This window comes from Labeo rohita, chromosome 25 (assembly GCF_022985175.1).
Source record: "Labeo rohita strain BAU-BD-2019 chromosome 25, IGBB_LRoh.1.0, whole genome shotgun sequence".
NCBI classification, from domain to species: Eukaryota; Metazoa; Chordata; class Actinopteri; order Cypriniformes; family Cyprinidae; genus Labeo; species Labeo rohita.
The window spans coordinates 17,746,913-17,769,563 of NC_066893.1; the positions used below are offsets into that span (position 1 = coordinate 17,746,913).

General features: G+C 36.7%; 2 protein-coding genes across 2 annotated transcripts in view; both read left to right on the plus strand.

Moving 5' to 3' along the window:
• Window positions 1-259: 259 nt before the first annotated feature.
• Window positions 260-4,887, plus strand: gins3 (GINS complex subunit 3). The gene is made up of 3 exons (XM_051100021.1): window positions 260-576; window positions 2,460-2,693; window positions 4,483-4,887. Exons 1-3 carry the CDS (start codon window positions 406-408, stop codon window positions 4,711-4,713), a joined length of 636 nt encoding a protein of 211 aa, XP_050955978.1. The 5' UTR covers window positions 260-405; the 3' UTR covers window positions 4,714-4,887.
• Window positions 4,888-15,170: 10,283 nt separating this feature from the next.
• ndrg4 (NDRG family member 4) overlaps window positions 15,171-22,651 on the plus strand; it is a 30,159-nt gene continuing 22,678 nt past the window's right edge. Inside the window, exons 1-2 of the mRNA XM_051098982.1 lie at window positions 15,171-15,341; window positions 16,731-16,804. Coding sequence (XP_050954939.1) covers window positions 16,731-16,804 — 74 coding nt within the window. The 5' untranslated portion in view covers window positions 15,171-15,341. The remainder of the gene's footprint in view (window positions 15,342-16,730; window positions 16,805-22,651) is intronic.

A 22,651-nucleotide genomic window follows, 5' to 3' on the forward strand; every position in this document is an offset into this window, starting at 1 on the left:
ATGATCTTTACTTAATATCCTAATGATTCTTGGCATAACAGAAAAATGGATAATTTTAACCCGTACAAGGTATTTTTGGCTATTGCTGCAAGTATACCTGTGCTACTTAAAACCGATAAAATAAGTACAGCAGCCAGCCAAACTACTATTTATTTCTATTTTAACTAACCTTGTATTTTCTCTTTAATGTGTTTTTAAAGTATAAGTGTGCAGTGAATCACTCTGTTATCGACTACTCGCGTCTGTTCGATGCTCCTTGTGCTCGATACTCCATTACTTTTCATTTGAAGTTGCGCGCCAAATGCTGCTAATGACAGTGCTGTTGTTTTGACATGTTCGTCTTTACTTTACTGTCTCTTAAGTTTTGTTTGCTGATTTAGAGATCACGTATCCTAAACAAGAAAAATGGACTCGCAATCCTACATGCCTATTCCTCCGGGTATCGGAATGGAGGAGAATTTCTTTTCTCTAGATGATATTTTACTGTCTCATGAACGACTGCCGTGCAGGACTGAGAGCGCGTTCCCGCGACTCGGGTTCCTCGAGAAATCCAGTGAGACCCGCGACATACCAGAGGTACTCGAATACATTTATAACTTTAATGTTTGTTTTAAAACGGTTATAAACATACGTGATAACTTTCCGAGTAGTTTTGTGTACAGTGGGTTGACAGTACACTACCACTCAAAAGTTTTTGAACAGTAAGTTTTTTTTTTTTTTTTTTTTAAGTCTATTGATCTGTTTACCAAGCCTGCATTTATTTAATCCAAAGTACAGTAAAAACAGGAATATATTGTGAAATATGTTTATTATTTAAAATAACTTTTCTATTTAAATATAAATAATTATTTTAAAATGTAGTTTATTCCTGTGACCACAGATAAATATTCAGCGTCATTGCGCCAGTCTTCAGAAATCATTATAGTACGCTGATTTGCTGTTCAATAAACATTTATTTATTAATTATTATTATTATCAGTATTTAACAGTTGAGTACATTTTCTTAGGATTCTTTGATGTATAGAAAGATCCAAAGATCAGCATTTATCTGAAATAAAAAGCTTTTGTAGCATTATACACTATACCATTTATAAGCTTGGGGTCAGTATTATTATTATTATTATTATTAATTAATTAATTAATTTTTTTTTTTTTTTTTTTTTGAGGAAAGAAATTATAGACATTAATACTTTTATTAAATAGATTTAATGTTACAAAAAGTTTTTTTTATAATGTTATAAACTTTCTATTTCAGATAAATGCTGTTCTAATTATCAAAGAAACCTGAAAAAAAATCCTATTCACCTGTTTTCAACATAATAATAGTAACAATAAATGTTTTTTGAGCAGCGAAACAGAATATTAGAATAATCTTTATTTCTTATTGTTGTTGAAGGTCTTGTCCCACATCTTAAGTCCTAATCTATGAAAAACATTTTAAAAATGAATTATGATGTTTAAATGATGCTAATCCAAAGTGAATATTTAGTTTACTTTTTTTTTTATTTTTTATAAATGTTCTTATCTATAGCATAATTTCCCACACAATCAACAATTTTTCATCACCGTTTTAACATAAGTTATTGTTACGAATGAGAATAGTGTAAGTGACGAGCATGAAAGAGAAATCTCTTTTGTGCATTGATTTTTTTTTTTTATTATTATTATTATTGTACGTCATCCAACCAAGCTATACATTTCTCAAATTGTGCAAAATTGTGAAAATGGTTATGTCTGTTAAATATGTATGAAATGCTAAAAGGATGAGTTGTTTTGATATACAAATGTTAATTTCCATGACTGTCATTTTCACTGCAAAATGTTACACTAACATTTATTAATTTAGCAGACGCTTTTATCCAAAGCAGCTTACAATTGAACACATACTTTTGATTCAGCTATTTCAGCATTGCTGCTGAAAAAAAACGACAGAAACCATCACAGAATTTCTAATGGTTTTACTGGTTATAATGGGAATTGTATTGGTTTTAATGGACCCTGTTGATCTCTACTGATAATTGGTTGCCTTCTATTGGTGGCTTTTTAAAACCAGTAAATCCCCATGTTCCAAAACACACTACAGGAAATCATTTTTAATGGTGTAATGATTAAAATTTGATGGTTTGTAATGGTATTTGTAATGGTAACCATTAGAATTTCTGTGGTTTCTGTAGTTTTTTTGTTTTTGTTTTTTTTTCAGCAGGGATGGCACTGTGGAAATATTCATTACAGAAACTATATTGTTAACACTAATACTGGAACTGAAAAAGTTGGTTAGTTTGATTTGGTGTATGTTGGACTGAGTTGCACAGATAGAAAGTTCAGTGCATACTCATTAAATATAAGTCCCTGAACACGACATATTTGTATGGTGGTTTACTGGCAACGAGAAAGAGGTTGTGTCCTTTCACACATACGTTGTGTACATGATTGATTTATACTTTTGTTTTATGTTTCAGGGCACAAAGATGGAGATGCCACTTTGGCTGGCCAAGGGCCTGTATGAACGGAAGAGACGAGTGCTGTCCGTGGAACTGCCAAAGGTGTATCGTGAGGGCTGGAGAACAGTGTTCGGGGCAGATCCCACTGTTGTAGACTTGCACAAAATGGGGCCGTATTACTATGGTTTAGGCTCCCAGATGCTGCATTTTGACAGCCCAGAAAACCCAGAGATTGCTAATGCCATCCTCCAGGTGAGCATGTCTAAATAGGTACTCATGAAACATTCACAATTATGATTGTAAAAAGCATACAGATTCAAGCTAAATGTCATCCAAAATGTTCATGTCTTTCTTTCTTCAGTCACAAAGCGCTTAAGGTTTTTGAGGAAAACATTCCAGGATTTTTACCCTTATAGTGGACTTCAGTGGAGACCAGTGGGTTGAATGGCAAAATTGCAATTTCAGTGCTGCTTCAAAGGGCTCTACACAATCCCAGCAGAGGAATAAAGGTCTTATCTAGCGAAAAGGATCAGTCATTTTCTAAGAAAAATACAAATTTATATACTTTCTAACCACAAATGCTCATCTTGCACTGGCTCTGCGATGACACATTGCATAATCACGTTGGAAACGTTATTGTAAAAGGTGTTTTTTTGCACACTTGCTTTGTAAACACTGGGTCGGTACTTCTGCCTACGTCACATGTGACCTTTCCAGCATGACTACGTAAAGCGTGAGGTTGGTCTGGTGCAAGATGAGCATTTGTGGTTAAAAAGTATACACATTTTATTTATTTATTTTTTTAAAGAAAACAACCAATCGTTTTGCTAGATAAGACTCTTATTCTTCAGCTGGGATCATGTAGAGCTTTTTGAAGCAGCATTGAAACTGTAATTTGGACCTTCAACCCACTGGGTCCCATTAAAGTCCACTATATGAAGAAAAATACTGGAATGTTTTCCTCAAAAAAAAAAAAAAAATTCTTTGCGACCTAAAGAAAGGAAGAAATAAAGATCTTAGATGACATGAGGGTGAGTAAATTATCAGGAATTTATTATTCTGGAAGTAAACTAAACTTTTAAGCTGTAAGTAATGGGTGTTACGATCACAGCTTCACATGCTGAAATCATGTCAGTTAAATAACTGAGGGATGTGTACTAATCCATCTGATATTTCTTACTTCAACCAGTAGAGGGAGCAGTACGTTTAAAATCATTACTAGTACTGACCAGTTGCTGGGCAGACTGATGTGCCAGGAGGAATAGGACGTACAGTTCTGTAGTGTTAAATCAGTGAACACAATCAAAGCTCCATGTTAATTAAGTTCAGGGCATAATTTTGATCTTTAAATGCCCTGCATAGAAATTATGACTGGCACTGTATATTGATCATTTGCAAAACAAGCAGCTCTAAACAAATTAATATGTGACCCTGGACCACAAAACCAGCCGTAAGTAGCACGGGTATATTTGTAGCAATAGCCAACAATACATTGTATGGGTCAAAATGTTCTTTTATGCCCAAAATCATTAGGATATTAAGTAAAGATCATGTTCCATAAAGATATTGTACATTTCCTACCATTAATATTTCAAAACTTTTTATTTTTGATTAGTAATATGCAGTGCTAAGGACTTCATTTGGACAACTTTTTTTTTTTTTTTTTTTTTTTGGAACCTTAGATTTCAGATTTTCAAATAGTTTTATTTCTGCCAAATATTGTACAATCCTAACAAACCTTAGATCAATGGAAAGCTTATTTATTCAACTATGAATTAAAAAAATGACTCTTATGACTGGTTTTGTGGTCCTGGGTCACATATGTCTAAATTCTTCTATTATGTCTATAAAATTCCAAATACAAAATGTTTTTGGGTGTTCAATTTAAACCGAACTGGTGGATCGCACCATAACATCTACTTATTTTGATAACTTCTACTGCCGTTTTTATTCAAAGTTAGGAGTTATATTTTGCTCGATTGTTTTAAGTAATAAGAATCATCAAGAACTGTCTATAAACTGTGCTCATCTTTCTTATCAGACCTTCATTGGTCGTTTCCGTCGGACCATGGACTCGTCCCAGAATGCCTACAACGAAGACACATCAGCGCTGGTGGAGCGTTTGGACTGCTTGGAGAGGAGCTTGTTTAAAGCAGGCCAGAGTGGACTCAACAGTTTCCAACTGTGGGAAAAGGGCCGGTCCTCTCACCTCACTGCCTCTAGTCTAGTTATCAACTACAGAAAAAGGAAAATTACAGACCTGCAGGCCTGAAAGTCCACAAGGTTGCAAAAAAGGACAAAAAATAGAGTTTCTTGTGATTGTGTGAGAAAGTGGGACACGTATGTATGTTTGTGTTGCTGAGAGACTTTTTACTGTAACATTTGTGTATAAACAACATTTCAATTTGGTATATGGTCAATAAATCGATTTATTCTATTGTTTTCACTCAAATGTTTTTTTTTCCCCAGAGATGTTACTAATTCTTCCATTCATTCATCCTAGAGAAGATCGAGATGCTGCTTTGACAGGTTTCATCTGTGTTTTGTCAAAGCCTGCGGAGTTTATGAGTGTTCACGTCATGGATGTCAATAACCAAAACATTTTAACAAAGATTATTTCCGGTGTTTAGACTGAAACATAAATAATTTACACTAATGCATCTATGCTGTCATATAAAGAGTGCTGGTTTCTGATAATCCATCAGCTTTTATATTTAGAATATTGGAGGTGACATTTGTATGCGTCACCATGTTGTTCGTGACTGTGTGTGTGCGAGCGAGTCTTATTTGCGTCAGTCATCACAAGGACAAATCAAATCACTTCCTGTCTTAACACCTGGGTGCCCTCTTCTTTCACCTCTAAAGCAAACATCTATCCTTCAGATCTTGTGTATATTTGAATTCGAAATTTCTTTTCTGCCCGGTCAGATTTCAAATATCTCCATCGTCTCTATTTTAATGAGCATGTTTATGAATATAGAGAGTCCCAGCTGCTTGTTCATGTGTAAAATGCGGGTCGACCTCATCCGTGATTTCGGAATGGAAGTTATTGATATTTCCCTCTGGGATGGTCATATCGACCTTGTTATCTCTCTGCAGCCTCAGCTGAGTTGGCTTGGGTAGAGCAGGAGGCATTTATTGACTTTCTGAAAGGTCTAAACTAAAGAAAAGTCACTCGTTGCCCTACAGTTCTCTTTAAGTTACATCATTTGGCGGCTAGATTACAAATAGGGCAGTGACTTTATTGAATAACTAGACAGTAAAATAAAAGCATTAGCAAAGAGTAAACTGTATCATGAGAATAAATTAAGAACCATTAAAGTGTTTCTCTCTCTGTTTTTAGGATTGTGTTACATCATAGTGGTTGAGGGCTATAGTAATCGGAAGGTTGCTGATTCAATTGCATAAGGTGAAACCCATGACTGCTGTGCCCTTGATCAAGGTACTTTGATAGCTGCCCAAGACTTTTTTCCACCCAACGTACTAGAAACTGCCTATAAGGGGTATTTGACAAAATTGGTTCAAAGTAAAAAAAAAAAAAAAAAAGTGTCTTTTTCCACAAATTTTGTATGTGTGCAAATTGTATAATATCCAATGTATACATTTCATATTGTATTTTTAAAGAGTTTTGAAATATTTTTCCTCTCCCCAAATTTGTCTCTACTGAAATACAATAATATATAATTTAATAAGAAGGGTTATATTGACCTATAAAAATTTTACTTAAATTTTCCTTTCTATTTTAAATGTTTACTTTTTTTTTTTTTTTTTTTTTTTTTTTTTAAATTACAATTTGAACAATATTTCAAGTGTGATTTATGAGATTTGTTGTATTTTGAATCCAATTTTTCTTTGTAAAAGGCAAAAAGTTGATCATACTGATTGCAAAGTTAAGGATTTTAAGGATATTTCTTTAAAATTAGCATTTCCTTCTGGCTACTTTGTATAGGTTTCTGTGTAAGTACTGGCACTTCTGATTGGGCTGAGGCTGAAATTTAGCGAATTTGAAGTAAAAGTATTTGATGGACGTGTACTATGAGTCAGGAGCATTCACTCAGTATCATTATCTCATTTTTGACCGAGATGCCTTTTAGCTGGTTTTGTATCTGAACTCTTCATATATTGAACCAAAAACATCATAACATCTTAGTTGATAATTCAGTATGCTTTATTTTTGACAAAACATCCCATGGTTCGTTCATGACGGCACACTTTCGGTAGCAACAGTAATGGTTTGGTAGCAATCACATTACAGAATTTTAACCCACATACTAAAATACAAAAAATTTGCATAACTGTACTAAAATTGTGTTTATTTCCCCAAAATATGAGAACTATGTGTTCCCTTTTGTTACTACCGAAACGATGACATGTTTCGGTAGTGACAAGTTCAGGGAACAACATCCAAAAAAACAAGGATGTCACTACTGAAACTTCACCAAATGTTTCGGTAGTGACCATTTCAGGGAATAAGACCCCAAAAAAACAAGGATGTCACTACTAAAACTTCACCAAATGTTTCGGTAGTGACAATTTTAGATACTTTTTGGACCTAGCTCAAATATGATAATCAGCACATGGTTAGCTAGCAAGTGTGCTTAATTGCAGAAAAAAAGGTGTTTGGTAGTGACGTTCTTTAAAGTTACACACAGGTTTTTAGACTTTTGAACACATTTACCTCAAAAAGATGGGACCTGTCTACTCACACCTTTTAGATTTCAGTGAAAGTGACACATGAATATTTTCTTATCATAAATTTAGGGGTGTAGTTAAAGTTGAATAAAGTTTCAGTAGTGAAATGACAAATGCGGGACACTTTTTTGATATAAAATTTTGTGATTTACAAAGCAAATATAAATATTTTTTTTGTGAGGTAAATCAATAATTAAAATTTTAACAATTTTCAATTGTGATTTATGAGATTTGTTGTATTTTGAATCCAATTTTTCTTTGTAAAAGGCAAAACGTTGATCACACTGATTTCAAAATTAAGGATTAATTCGTTTGAATATATGTTTAACCAAAAACTATCATAACATCTTAGTTGATAATTCAGTATGCTTTATTTTTGACAAAACATCCCATGTTTGGTAGTGACTGCACATTTTCGGTAGTGGCAGTAATGTTTTGGTAGCGAACACATCACATTATTAAATTTTAACCCACATACTAAAACATAATAAAATACTAAACATTTGTTTATTTCCCTCAAATAAAAGATTATGTGTTCCCTTTTGTCTCTATCGAAACAGTGATGACATATTTCGTCGTGACTTTCGGTAGTGACAAATTTAGGGGATAACACCTAAAAAACAAGGATGTTGTTACTGAAACGTCACTAAATGTTTTGGTAGCGACAATTTTAGATGCTTTTGAGCCTAGCTCAAAGATGCTAATCAATAACATGGTTAGCTAGCACACTTCTGAACAGCTGTACATATTTAAAAACTAAATGTTATGAAATAATTCCCAAAAAAGTGTGCTTAATTGTAGAAAAATTGTGTTTGGTAGTGATGTTCCTTTAAGTTACACACAGATTTTTCATACTTTTGAACACATTTACCTTTGACACATTCACATTTGACCTATCTACTCACACCCTGTAGCTATGAGAGAGAGCGTGACATAATATTTCCTGATCATAAATGTAGGCAATGCACAAAAACATGCACTGTTTCGGTAGTGACATGAAAAATGTAGGACTTTTTTTTTTTTTTTACATAAAGTTTTATGATTTACAAAGAAAATACAAAATATGTATGTATCTGTTTCTGAATTTCACTAAAAAAATCAATAAGATGTTTTTAAAAACAACAATAAAATAAAATACAAATATTTTTTCAGTATTGTTTTCATAAGTTGAAATTTAGGGGTTAGGGTTCAGAACAGCCACCTTCCAATTAAAAGTACCCAATAAATTATGATTTTATATATATAAATTAAGCTTACTGATATTTTAACTACTGGTGAGTTTCAATAGATAATAGAAGGGTGTTAGTAAACCTCTAAGATTTGAATTCTTAAATGGTTTTTAAATGTGTTTTTTGGTCGTGGGACAGCAGTTTGCACCAATTCTGTAGAATGACCCGTGTAAGTTAAAGGTCACTGTATTTATTGTTAAAAAATATTCCATTCGCTACATACAGAGTTAAAAATCCTAGGTTACCGTTCCTTAGCTTCCTAGTGAATGGTGTCAAGTGTTTCTCCCATGACCCATGCTGGGTCTCCTAGAACACACTACCATTTCTTGTTGTTGCTCAATGAATCACTTCTGACCTGGATTCACAGTGTGGCTGTTTTCTGGCCTGAGATAGAGTTGTACTACTCTTAAGAGTGATAAACATGGAACTGACCCAACTACTGCCAAATAACCCTGTTAATAGTCTCTGTTTATATTAAGAATCCATGACAGTGGCATTTACAGCTAACCTATTTACAATGCATGCAAGATGTTTCTTGAAGCGCAAACACTTAGGCTGTAATATTTTATGAAGATGTAGTCCAGTGTGCAGTGTCTTAAAACAAGTTCATTACCACAAGCGCAATGTATCTACAATAGCACTGTCTCTGTAGCAACACTGCATGTTTTGAGTAGACGATGTACTGTGAATAACACAGACACTGAAAATATTCTGAAGTAAAAACATTTTTTTAAAAGCACTGACGTCTCACAATCTCTTCCTCTCTCAATAGACCTCTAATTCGTTGCTAAATTATTCATGTTTTTAACTGAGAATCCTGTGAACGATTTGAGATCCCATCTGTCCTCGGCTGACTGTGTTGCATCTTTTTTTAACCAAGTTGGTGGAAAAGTATCCACTAGTGTTCCCATGTCTGTCTTTGAGCTTCTTTTGGCTTCTCGCCTTAGCCGTTCCAGTGAGCCGATTTTCAGACCTTCTCATTTGAAAGGAACAGACACGACTTGGAGGCATAAGAGGCAAAAGAGTGAGAGATGGAGAGAAACAGAGGTGTCAGGATTAGCCGTATCTAAGCTAACGCCCCCGCGCTGCTCTTCAGATGTGGCTAATCTCTCCCCGACTGGGTTTGCATTCACTCTGAAACACCGGCTCAAACAAGCCTGTGCACTATAGAAGGTGGGAGGTTGAGAACAGTGTTTTATCCCCCCCCTTTTTAATATTTTTGATGGTGGAGCCTGTGGTGGACATCTAAAATGAAGCCCCTCTCTGTTTTTTTTTTCACAAATGTATTTAGGTTAATGGCATGTATAGCTTTTATTTGTACCACTTGCTGCTGCTAGCCTAGTATTAATAATGACCTTTTTTTCAAATTATTAGTCATCAGATCCTTTGTAAACACTACAGGTGCAATAATATTTACATATGCTGCACCTTCAGTTCATTCACAGAACAAAAAGGTAAGCTCTTTACCAAAAATGTAGTTTTTTGACTAGGCACTGCCCTCCTTGCCTTGTCAGACAAAACAATCTTTGTGGAAACTCTGCTGATGTTGTCGGAACGAATATGGTGTTGCAAGACTGCCCTTACCATTCTGAGCTACTTGCAATGCCTCTTTCTTTTGTTTGGTGTATTTTTCACTGCAGGTTGATCTGTCTGTTATAAATAGGCTGAGCGATTGTATAAATGGTGGCTTATCCTGTGTTTTTGTATGTCTCTTTGTCTCATCACCCCTCTCCTCACATTGTTTTACGTTCTCTCTATCAGTGTCAGACGATGCCAGTTTTGATGGACAAGTGCATTTCGGTTGATGAGCAAAAAACATTCATAAATATCGAGTCGAGTGACCTGTTCTCCTTCGTTCCTGCTATAATGGAGGGATGAGTCATAGCTCAGCTGTCCATCTCTCGTGTTCTTTTTCTCTGCATTAGAGTGGCACATTACCACATATAAAAAGCATCGTGTTTCAGACAGAATCCAATTTGTACTTCAGCATGTGCTGAGACAACTTATGTGCTGAAACTCCTTAGCAACCGCATAGCAACAACCTACAACTTGTAGGTGTGTTTTTTTTTTTCATGGGCAACTACACATTGGCTTCCATACCGTTTCCGCCACTGAATAAAACATAAAAATGGTAATTGCGACTTCACAATTCTGACCTTTTTTCTTGCAATTGCGAGTTTACATCTTGCAATTCTGACTTTTTTTTGCGTGATATAAACTCGCCACTGCACGAAATAAAGTTGCAATTCTGAGAAATAAAGTCAGAATTGCAAGATGTAAACTCGCAATTGCAAGAAAAAAGGTCAGAATTGTGAAGTCGCAATTACCATTTTTATGTTTTATTCAGTGGCGGAAACGGTATGGAAGCCAATATGAATGAGATATGAATTTCTGAATTCTGAATTTCGTCTCAGAATTGTATGACTAAATCTCACAATTGTTGACTTTATAACCCAGTTGTGAATTAAGTCAGAATTGTGATTAAGAACATTTAGTCTTTTTTTCCCTCAGAATTGCGAGATAAACTCGCATTTGCAATAAAAAAGTCAGAATTGCGAGAAACTCGCATTTGCAAGAAAAAGTCAGAATTGTGAGGTACAAACTCGCATTTGCTAGAAAAAAGTCAGAATTGCAAGAATAACTCTGACTTAATTCTGACTTCATATCTCACAATTCAGATGTTATAACTTGCAATTGCGAGAAAAATTCAGAATTGCTAGTTTGCATCATGCAATTCTGAGAAATTTTCTCAGAATTGCAAGATACAAACTCGCATTTGTTTGAAAAAAAATTGAATTGCGAGTTTATATTGCAGTTCTGATATTATAACTTGCAACGGCGAATTTATCTTGCAGTTCGGAGAAAAAAGTCAGAATTGTGAGTTTGTATCGCACAATTCTGAGAAAAATAGAATTGTGAGTTTCTATCAGGCAATTCTGAGAAAAAGTCTGAATTGTGAGTTTTTATCACTCAATTCTGAGAAAAAAGTCAGAATTATGAGTTTTTATCACTATTCTAAGAAAAAAGTTAGAATTGTTAGTTTGTATCATGCAATTCTGAGAACAACAGAATTGAGTTTGTATCATGCAATTCTGAGAAAAAAGTTTGAATTGCAAGCTTGTATCAAGCAATTATGAGAAAAATAGAATTGTGAGTTTGTATCATGCAATTCTAAGAAAAAAAGTCAAAATTACTAGTTTTTTAATTCAAGCATGTGCTGAGACAACTTCAGTCTATGTGGGAATTAACAAGGTGGTAATTGCTAGCACAGGAAGTATCAGTTATGAAAAAACAACTCAAATCACATTTAAAACAAAGTTGATTTTCCATCATTAATGCAAAGAACAGGCTACAAATTTGGATTCAACAAGTACATACCTAAATTTAATGAAACTACAGGACCACATAACTCCACATGAGGCATGGCAATTGTGATGAACATTGTCTGGATTTGTTGCCAGTCCATTTTCAAGCAAATGATAGTTCAGAAGTAAAAAAGTACACCTCTAAATTACTGTACCAGAGTTCCCGTGAGGATTCTGTCAACTTCCAATGTACGTCACTCTCTGACACTCCTTATTCTGACCATGTATGCTCCAAACAAAGATGTCCAATATTGACACTCTCCAAATTGCAGCGAGCCAGCTGTGTTGTCTCTGTGACAGCACGTGCCTTGGGTATGTCTTGCTTACCAATGAGCAGTTTAAGGTTGTCAAATTGGCACAGGTACAGACAACCAAACCTCAGATAAACAAGGACTCAAACGTGCTTAGCCTATCAACTGCGGTCCACTCTGCTGCCAGGTTTCTCCCAATTCACCACTTAAAACCTGGCTATACTCCATCTACTGTTCTAGACCTTTCCAAAAAAGGCGACTGACCTATTTCTCTTTATCACAGAGCTAATATATGGACAAATAAGGGTCAATTAGCATGCAAGACTGTGAACCAAGAATGTGTGACTGTCTCTAATTTGCAACAAACAATGAAGCAGGTAGGAATGTATACTATGCTGCACTCTTGCGTACAGCATGTGGCAATAACTAGTCTATAATTCCTAATGAAGCTAAACATAATCATTTAGGGCTGGTTTGAGCTTAGCAAGTTTTGAGTTGAAGAGCGGAAATCAGCCTTCAGCAAAGAATATGTCAGACTGCAGAATAATGTGAGTTGATTGTATGTGACATTTCTCATTCAAGTGTGCTGAAATACAGTAGGTTGGCTTTAACATCTCTCTCAAAGATTGACAGGAGGCTGGCATGGCTGATTCAGTCACCAAATGTGTACATATTTCATTTGATTTTATATTGTTAAAATCTAGGAACATTAGTGGGTTGGCATGTGCTCCCTTCCCCCCTTGGCTTTTCAACTGTGCCAACAAGATAATGAGAAAAGTTTATTTAGATTCCTGATTCTGGCTCCATAGTGTGTTATATGGACTTTCCAACAGCAAAAAAACCCTCAGAATTGCCAGGGAAAGTTTTATAGTCATTTCAAAATTGCTGACAATTTCCAGCCAGAAGCTACTGGCTGAGTCACACTAGCCAGCAATGTTTCTCTTGGTACAGCATTAAAGAATATTAAAGACAGTGGGACCATAGGGGGAAACAAGGCATGGTGCAGTTTTTCCATCCTTTGGGTATGTTAAAGGGATAGTTTACCCACAAATGGGAGTTCTGTCATTAATTACTCATATCCTCATGTCGTTACAAACCTTAGTTCATCTTCGGAACACAAATAAAGATATCTGTAGTGAAATCCACAAACTTTTTGTCACTGCATAGACAGGAATGTAGCTGAGACATTCAAGGCCCAGAAAGGTAGCAAGGACATCGTTGCAATAGTCCACATGACATCGGTGATTCAACTGTAATGTTATGAACATTACATTCCTTTTGTGCACAAATGAAACAAAAATGAACGAATGCGTTGTGCTTTATTTACAAGCAGAAGATGACGTACACTGTACATAAAACCATCTTCATGAACTTGACTGAAGATTTCAAAAGAGGATGACGTACATTTTTTTGCCCTGTACTTCTTTAAATCAGAATATACAGACAATGGGCCTCATTCATGAAACTTGCAAATTCTAAGTAATCTGTGCATAAAACAGACTTTCCCAAAAAAAAAAATCTCCAAATATTTCCTAAACGTCCAATTTGATAGTTAAACGTGTACTATGATTTGATAGTAGCTGGCTCCAGTATATTGCATAAATGCAAAAAAGACTAATAGGCCATAAGCCCAACAACAAATATTCAATAAAGTGTGTCCACTAAAGAGTTTTAGCCAGCTAAAAACGACTCTACTTACAACAACTAGCTGGTAGCACTTGAAATTGCTTTGGTGGCACAGTGTTTTTCCAGCTAAGACGCTTTAGTTGCTATGATTTGGAATATCCATGGCAGCAACTCATTACTAGTATCTCATTTTTAAGGATTTTTTCTAAATATAAAAAAACAGAAACCAGTAATGCTGATTTCTCCATTGTTGTAGCCAGTTTTTGTACAAGTAGGATGGTTGGTCGGTATTTGTCGCACCCCTCCTCTATTTACGACATGGTAAATAGCCACAGTAACGAGCACTGCGTTTTACAGTTATCAACTCAGCAAAAAAATAACACTTCAAAAAGAGGGCAAGGGTAAATTTTACGTACCATTTACACATGGTAGGAAGCAGGTGTACATTTCTTTCATACCAACTAACATTTTGAAAATACAAACATTTTTATAATTTCGAAAGTTTATGTCAGAACGGCTTTACCGACGATTTACACAAAATTTGTTCTGCTTGTGTTTCATGAACGAGGCCCAATGAACTGAGAGACAGACGTTCTATGTAAGATACACAAAGCAAAGACTGACACAGAAAAGAAGAAATTATTAAATTAAGTTGTTATTTTTGTTTTCTTTGTGCACAAAGAACTATTCTCATAGTTTTGTAACATTAAGGTTGAACGGCTGATGTCACATAGACTATTTTAATGATATCCTTACTACCTTTCTGGGCCTTGAACATGATAGTTGCATTGCTGTCTATGCAGGGTCTGAAAACTCTTGGATTTCATCAAGAATATCTTAATTTGTGTTCTGAAGATGAACAAAGGTCCTACAGGTTAGAAACAGCATGAGGGTAAGTAATTAATGACAGATTTAACTAACCCTTTAATTATAACTGTTTTTGGTGCAAGAATCCTTGACTAACATTAGAAGTAGTCTTCAGGGAAAAGTGCAAATTGCTTTAAAAGAGTAAAAAGAAGAAAACTGCTCTCTACCAACATGTGCATGGGCGTATGTGTCTGTGTCTTCGAATCACGCTGTGATAAGTAAATGTGTGGGTTTGTTATAGCATTGTTTGGGTGTGTATATGAATATGCGCTTATAATCTTGGGAGAAGAGTTTCTAGTAAAAACAGACTCGATAAAAGCTCATGCTGCCAAATTTGTGCCTTCTCCCTGAAGTGCAAGAATCGTTTGTACAGAGCTGCCACTTGTGGTCTAATTGGACAGTCTTTCATCCTAAGCCTCCAGGCTTTACTCAATATCCCTGTCTCACTATTTCTTTCTCCTCTCTGTCTCCTTGGATCCTTCCTTCTTGTCTGCCCTTCGCTATTCTTTCCCTCCTCTCCTGTATCCAATTTCTTATCTCTCGGTCTCTCTCCTTGTGTGTCCCTCTTCTCTGTCCCTCTCTGTGATTGCTCTTTCTCTCTCCCGCCCTCTATCTCACTCTCATCTGTTGGTATGGCTCAGGCTGCATCATCCAAGAGGACACGTGTTCTCTGTTTATTACAGAGCAAAAGAAGGGAGGGGAAGAGTGAGCGAATGAGGGAGGGTGGAACTGAGGTAGAGAGATTCACAAAGCATAGCCCTCACTGGGTAGACAGCATCGCTCCGAAAACGCACTCACGAGCAAACAACAAAGAGGCTAAACACATCAGAATCCTTTTAGACGATAACAGAACACACTCCTTCAGCAGAGGTAAGAAATATCTCCTTACTTATTGTGGTCATTGTTGTGGAGGCACAGATTAGACTGATCATTCAAGAGAACTCTAGAACATCTGTTGTTAGGTTATGTTGAATACTTAATTGTTCCGGTGCTGTATGAAGATACACATCGGATCCAAAAGTGCCCCAACACAGGGCCCTGAGGGATCTCAAGAGAACCATTAGAGTCCCTGCTGCGAGAATTACAGAGCTTGTGTCATAAGCTACGCTTCATAGTTCCAGCCTCTGCATTGGCGTGAATGGGAGGTCGACAGGTTAAATTTATTAACCCCGCAAAATAACTGCGTCAGACAGGGAAGCTTTGCCAAAAACAACAAGCCAGTCGCAGTCCATCCAGACCACCCCTTAAATTCAGGGTAAGTCCACTAACAGGTGTCCTTTCTCGTTCATTGGAGTAATGCTATCTGCTGTGGTGCTGAGAAGTATTCAGGTCTGTGTAATAACAGATAAGCAGAGCTTTTGTTTTTCTAATCTCAATAACACTTCACAGAGTATCTGACGCCAGTGTACCTGGTTGGGTGCCAGCTCGCATAGGAGGCCAGGAGGGCCGTGGAACTTTCCAGGGTGGATAAACTGTGACTTATCATGAGGCTTGACACTTTTAGTTTTAAAGGGGTGATGGATGATGTTGTTAGCATGTGCCTTAAGATGACAATATTTTGAATTTAAAACAAAAGCATTTTATGCTACAACTGCCACACCTTTGTCATACATGGTTGACGGCATGCCGTGCAACTGAAGGTACTTCAGTTATTAATGTGTGGGATGATTGGATCTGTAAAGATGAATGTTAATATGTGGCATGGTTTTGAAAACGAGTAACTGAAAAGGACGGATATCCTTCAGATACATTCACCCTTGTAAAAAAAGACAGCACTGATGCAACTTGATGCAAGGCTGTGATTAATTATTTTTTTCTCGCTAAATCTTCCTGCAAGACAACAACGAGATGCCCCCATTTCTACATTACATAACAACGCAACAGACGCCTTGGAAACTTTTCTGTCTCACTCTTACAAAACCCATACCTCCTGGAAGCCTTCCCTGTTAGAAATGTCGTACTGTTCCTTCTCTGAGCATGGAAAAAGATTCTTCAATAAACTGCATGTTAGCTTTACTTTACTAAAAACTCTCCTGGCTTGAGGTTTATATAAAGAATGTCATTTCTAGAGGATTTTGTACATTGCCTGGAATCTTTTCATTAAGCATCTCTTTGTAAGAGGCATGCCCTGAGACAAGTTTGAATTGTAGTGTCGGAGGGGGCTTCCTCAATACCTCAACGTACTTGCTGTGAGAGTTTTCTGAATACCGAATATTGTGTATAGCTGAATTACAAATGGATCTTGTTTTGTACTGATAGATGGGGCCCGGATTGTTCTGGAACTTCCCATCCAAGACTAGCTGCACGGTTCCACAGAGCCTGCTGCAGACAATGTACGTAGTTCCGCCTGTAACCGAGGTTGTAGCCTTTCTTTTCCGTTTTTTAGCATCCATCCCTTCATTTTTTGTTCGTCTTTTTGCTTGTAATCCATGGCCCGTTGCTGTCTGACCACATAATGATCACACCTTGATTTGTCGACCAATCACTGGGCAATGGCCAAGCAAGGTCAAGTGTCAGTAACCATCATTACTCATCATCCATCGCCCAATAGTTGTCGATTGTTCCAGCCTTCAGTGTCTGACCAATCCGTTCAAGTCTTGAATGTCTTTCAATCAGTTGTTGCTTGAGCTACATGCTATTTGATAATGAAATAAATGTTCATATGCAAAGCTCCATATCGACCTTGATGTCCATTGTTCTGTATTGGTGGGTGTTTTTCTGTTCAAGAGGGTCCTTCAAAACTTAATTTGCCTTCTGCAGTTCTTGACCTCCAGTGCCCCCAATGCAGCTTATAATCAACTGAGCCACGTCACACCAATTTCATGTTAATGAACTACAACAAATGAAAAATCTCTGTGAATAATATGACTGCACATGAGTGAAGAAAGCTATTATAGGCTTGATTGTATTCTGCTCTGACCTAAATAGGTGTGCAGCTGTGATAAATGCCCAGGCTTGGGCGAAAGATAGCTTCATGAAAGCTTTTAGATACAGGCTATTTATCAAAATGGAACCATTAATGTTTCAAGGAAACCACACCTAATATCCCTGGTTTCCATACAGTAGAAACCTGTTTTAAGAAAAGGTTCGGCCAGGTTACAGTACTTTTGGCCAAGGTAAAATGCCGTTATTGAGGACCACATACCAACTCACCTTCTGTCAGCCTGGCTTACAGCACCAGGCAGCTCCCTGACAAGCGGCAGTGTGAGAGGTTGGAAACATGGTTGATTCTGGTGGTACAGATAGCCGTGACTGGTCCTTCAGATGTCACCCAGAATCCCACTGGAGGTGTGAAGTGAGCTTTCTAAGGGGTTGAGATTACAAGAAGTTTTTTGTGAGTTCCACAGCTGCTTTATGTCTTTTTAATTAGTTTTCTAATAAAAAGACATATTCTGTTATTGTCTGCTACTGCAGTGTTTCTCTACTCCAGAATGTTTTAGATGCTTCCATATCCAACACTCAGAATCCGATGAGTTGAATCAAATGTATTATTAATGACGCATCTAATACATCCCCAGGACTGGAGTTGAGAAACACAGGTCTAATGGACTAGGGTGTGCTTTAGTTTATGACTGCAAAGTTGCTGGAACTGTCTATTTAGTGTGAGGGTTATGTGAGCTAGTTGTGCTGTTATGCCCATTTAAGTTTCATCTTCCATCACCCTCAACATTTGACCTTATAAAATGGATTTAAGAATCTTGGACATGAGTGAAATATACACATTAGAAGAACAAAAAGATCATTCATTCTATAAAAACTAGGGCTGCCCTCGATTAAAGATCTTTCTGGTCGACTAGTTGTTCATTTTAAGCATTAGCTGCATGTTTATTAATAAACCATATACATCAAATAAAAATGATAATGAGCCTTTAATTATCTACAAAGCCTAATAAGCGCTTAAGTGACACCAGCAGATATAATACTTATGAATGTGTCAGGGAAAAACAGCAAGGAGACTACATTAACGTTTTAGTAATTTATTGATAAACTAGTGCTTTCTTTGTTTTAGGCTTAAGAGATAAAGTTGGCGACACTGACTCGGCATCTCCACAGTAGTGGATGCGTCTGTTTTAATGTTTCATATGGATTACATAATCTATGGATATTTGTTTTCCATTTGAATTGGTTCATTTGAAGGTAGACATTTCGCTCTCTCTCTCTATATTTTTTTTCATGTCTGTAAGGCAAGTATACACAGAGTTTCAAAGTTTCGCTCTCAAGTTCACAAGAGACTGAGATGGCAGAAAGGGCATCCTGCTTGCTTTAATTATTTTACAAAAGCGCAACGTTTTGTTGTTATTCTGAGTGCACACAAATAAACATAGAGTCTTTACAGATTCGAAAGATTTATTACTTTTATCTGTATGACCAAAAATGACGGAGTATTTTAAGTGACCGCATCTGTCATGCAGGAAGCACGCTACTGTTCAGCTTCCACACTCGTGTTAACTAGGTTAACATTGAGCGGCCATGTGAAGTTGCTACTACTTAAATATTTCAGATGAAAAGCCATATTTGAGGTCGATGAATGATAGGTGAGTGTCTGAATGTTCTGGACGATGTATTATATTACAGCATAGACCAGCCGTTAACGATCTTTCCACCACGGACTCTGTAACTTCGCCACTTTCTGTGATATTTTTTTTTTTTTCTGTGACTAAGCAAATTTTGGTCGACCAAGCCTCATCAACTAACGGTTAGTTGACTATTAGGGGGCAGCCCTAACAAAAACAGAGAAAACTAACTCAGCAATCAAGCCAGTTTTTATTATGTGTAAAAGGAAGATACTGTATTTATCTTGACATTTGACTTTCTCCAGGCAGCAACAAGTGCTTTTTTTAAAACTACAGTATCTTCAGGTCTTCTGCTGATTTCTCCCATACTTGCACACTCACATAAATTAATTTATTTTTATTTCCTGGTATATTCAATTCTGCCAGCATGTGGGTGGTACTTAGCACTCTCTACACCTTGCTTATGCAGTCATGTTCGTTTACCTCGATTATGTTAGCATCCAAATGGCTAATTAAAACTTCGATCACTTGTATAACCCAACAGCGATGCCAAAAAGACCGTACTGCTTAGCGTCTTGCCGTTTCGTGCCAAGATCCTTCAAGAATTCCATCAGACATAGATTAAGTTGTAATAGTTTTTGCGCACAGCATAAAACACATATTGTCCTAACCCAGTTTCCAGGTATTGATAATGATTCTGTGTATTAGGTCAGACCCTTGCCTTTGAGCAGATTTATCGATTTGTTGTCTGACAGAATACTCTCCCAATGGTCTTTCCATTGTCATATTTTCTTTTTTTTCAGCGCTGGCTGAAGTCATCTGCTCAACCTCTCTCTGCTCTAAACATGTCTGAGAGTAACCACAATATCTTGATGACTCCGAACTCTATTTTTGTCTAGTACTGCAGTTAGGATTAGCAGTGATGCTGTCGAAAAGGATAAAGAAGGAAAGATAAAGGTTATCCAACTCCCTGAAGATTGCAGGGGCGTCTACTGGCATTACTAGAGGTTACCATAGCAACACTGACGGGGTACAGAACCCACAAAAAAGAAATCTCTGCTGCAAACAAGACGGGTTGATTTTGTCTCTAATGTATTTATCTCTACCCATACAATCCAAAACCAGTCAGTGTTTATTCAATATTTAGTTACTGGTAGAAGCTAAGGTTGCTATTACTATTGCTCATATTACTTGCTCATAATCCTCAGTATGAAATTCGGCATGTAGCTCCCACCTTAATTTCTGAAGCTTGTTGTGGAGAGGTGTAGTATTACTTGTATAAGCTAAGGATTTATCTTGTGACCAGAATATCTTGAGACTTGGGCAGGGCTCTGCTGACTTGGGCTACATGCAACAAGCTAGAAAACACCCAGAACACCTCAGAAACCACATAACAATTGTGGTTGCGAGGAGGCACTGGCAAGCACCACTCACGTTCTGTTTTGAAAGAGTAAAAAATGTTGCTCTATTATGGTGTAGCAAAACAGAGCGCTAACGATTATAATAATGATCTGAGAAAGGTCAGTACATGTGGGGGAGGCGGGAAGCCGGGATAGATCAACGGAGAGATCGTGACAGAGAGGAAGGGAGGGAGAGAGGGAGGCCAATTGAGAGTATTGTGGTCATGTCTAGACCTCGTTATAATCACCTCATGCGAGGTGTTATGCAACCAAAATAATCATTCCCTGCAGGGCTCTGAATCATTCTATCCGTTCACATCCGAGGGTTTGATTTACACTGCCCATGATTCCAGAATCATGCAGCTCTTGGCACTGACAGGATATAAGAGTGGAATGACTTTCTGATGACTTGAAGTGTTCTGAATTAAACCCAGTTATTGTGCAACTCTTCCAAGAGAATGATGTATCAAAGTGTTCTGTCATCTTGAGTATCTGATGAGGTTGTTTTTACTTTTTTATTTCTCATTCATACTCTTGTTTAGTCATTTCCACAGCATTTGTGTTATTAAAGGATAAGTTCACTTCCAGAATAAAAAATTCCTGATAATTTACTCAACCCCATGTCATCCAATACTCTAAAAAATGCTGGGTTAAATAGAACCCAGCACTGGGTAAATACGGCCAAACTCAAAGCTTGGGTTGTTTTGACAAGCGGTTGGGTTACTATACAGAAGGTTGGGTTACACATTTAACCCAACCTCTTGGTCAAAACAATCCAGTTACTGGGTTTGTCCGTATTTCACTCAGCGCTGTTTGGAGTGAAAATGTTTTTTGTTTTTCTTTCTTCAGTCAAAAAGTTTTCTTTAGGAAAACATTTCAGGATTTTCCACCATATGGTGGACTTTAATGGGAGGCAACAGGTTGAAGGTCCAAATTCCAGTTTCAGTGCAGCTTCAAAGGGCTCTAAACTGTGATTACACTGGAATTTTACCTTAAAAAATACAGTAGCAATGTTTTAGGTTTTATGGTTTTAACTTAAACTTACATTTTAAATACCGTAATTTCATTACCTGCTGTAATGTTAACCAACATACTGAAGTACTGAAATCTGTTTTGTACCTTTGTAATACATTGATAAGCAAATCTGGTGGTGATGAGAAAGTCACATGATGAACCAAAGCCCATCACAAGCAGCTTTTAAATACTAACATATATATACAAGGTGCACAGTGTCATACAGGCAAACACTAAACACCATCTAACACACATGAAAATGAAATAATGCAATAAACATTAATATAACAACATTAGGTGTAACATACAATTCAAATTTATAAAACTGATAAGAAAAAACTAAGAAACATAGTTATTTTAATAAAAAACATCAAAAAATGTAACACATGGGAATTCTGGGAATGTCAATTTACGGTTATTCACTGTAAATTTTACATTCTTTTTCCACTTTGAAAAACGGTATACTACCGTAAAATTACATCCAGTATCCAACACAGTTTTTCACCATATATAGTTGGGGAATTACTGTTAACCATTTAACAGGATTTTACTGTAGCACTTTTAGTCTTTTACTGTTAAATTCATGGTTATTTTTTCCCAGCCGAGGCATAAGGGTCTTACCTTTTTAATTTTTTTTTTACACTTTTTAACCACAAATGCTCATCTTGCATTAGCTCAAATTCACGCATTACATAATCACGTAGGAAATGTCACATGTGGTTAGTTCTTCCTTTGTGTACTCCGTTTCAAAACGATAGGGTAAAGCAAAATATTTGAATTTTTGCACATTTGCTTTGTGTACACTGGGTCGGTACTTTCGCCTATACGTTTATGACCTTACCAACATGACTACAGGTGCTTTCGCACCATGTAGTTCTAGGAACTAGCCAGAATGGTGGTTCCAACAGAACCAATTTCCCCCTCAGGCCATTTTCCTGGTTGCATTCGCACCAGCAGCAGGAACTTCAGGGACGGCCAACAGGGACGTCTTTATTCGTGGCATTTACAAATGTCAACAATCAGTGAATAGAGGACGCCGTGACCGGAGCTGTTTTTGTTGTGCGTTGTGGGTTTCGTGGTAATGGAGATGTAATATAAATGCACAATTTACGCCATTAAAAGAGCACGAAAACTTGCAGTGTCACATATCATCGAGACTGAAAAAAGAACACAATGCTGCAAAGACAACAGGTAGCTAAATGCCATTATTATCGCTGTTTACCATGTTCGTGGAGTAAATAATTTTACACAG

What these genes read in the sequence shown, in the direction of transcription:
- gins3 (XM_051100021.1), top strand. Translation starts at nt 406, where the DNA reads ATGGACTCGCAATCCTACATGCCTATTCCTCCGGGTATCGGAATGGAG. An exon ending in AGACCCGCGACATACCAGAG is followed by an intron (nt 577 to 2,459) that starts GTACTCGAATAC and finishes TTTATGTTTCAG; the next exon opens with GGCACAAAGATGGAGATGCC. An exon ending in TTGCTAATGCCATCCTCCAG is followed by an intron (nt 2,694 to 4,482) that starts GTGAGCATGTCT and finishes CTTTCTTATCAG; the next exon opens with ACCTTCATTGGTCGTTTCCG.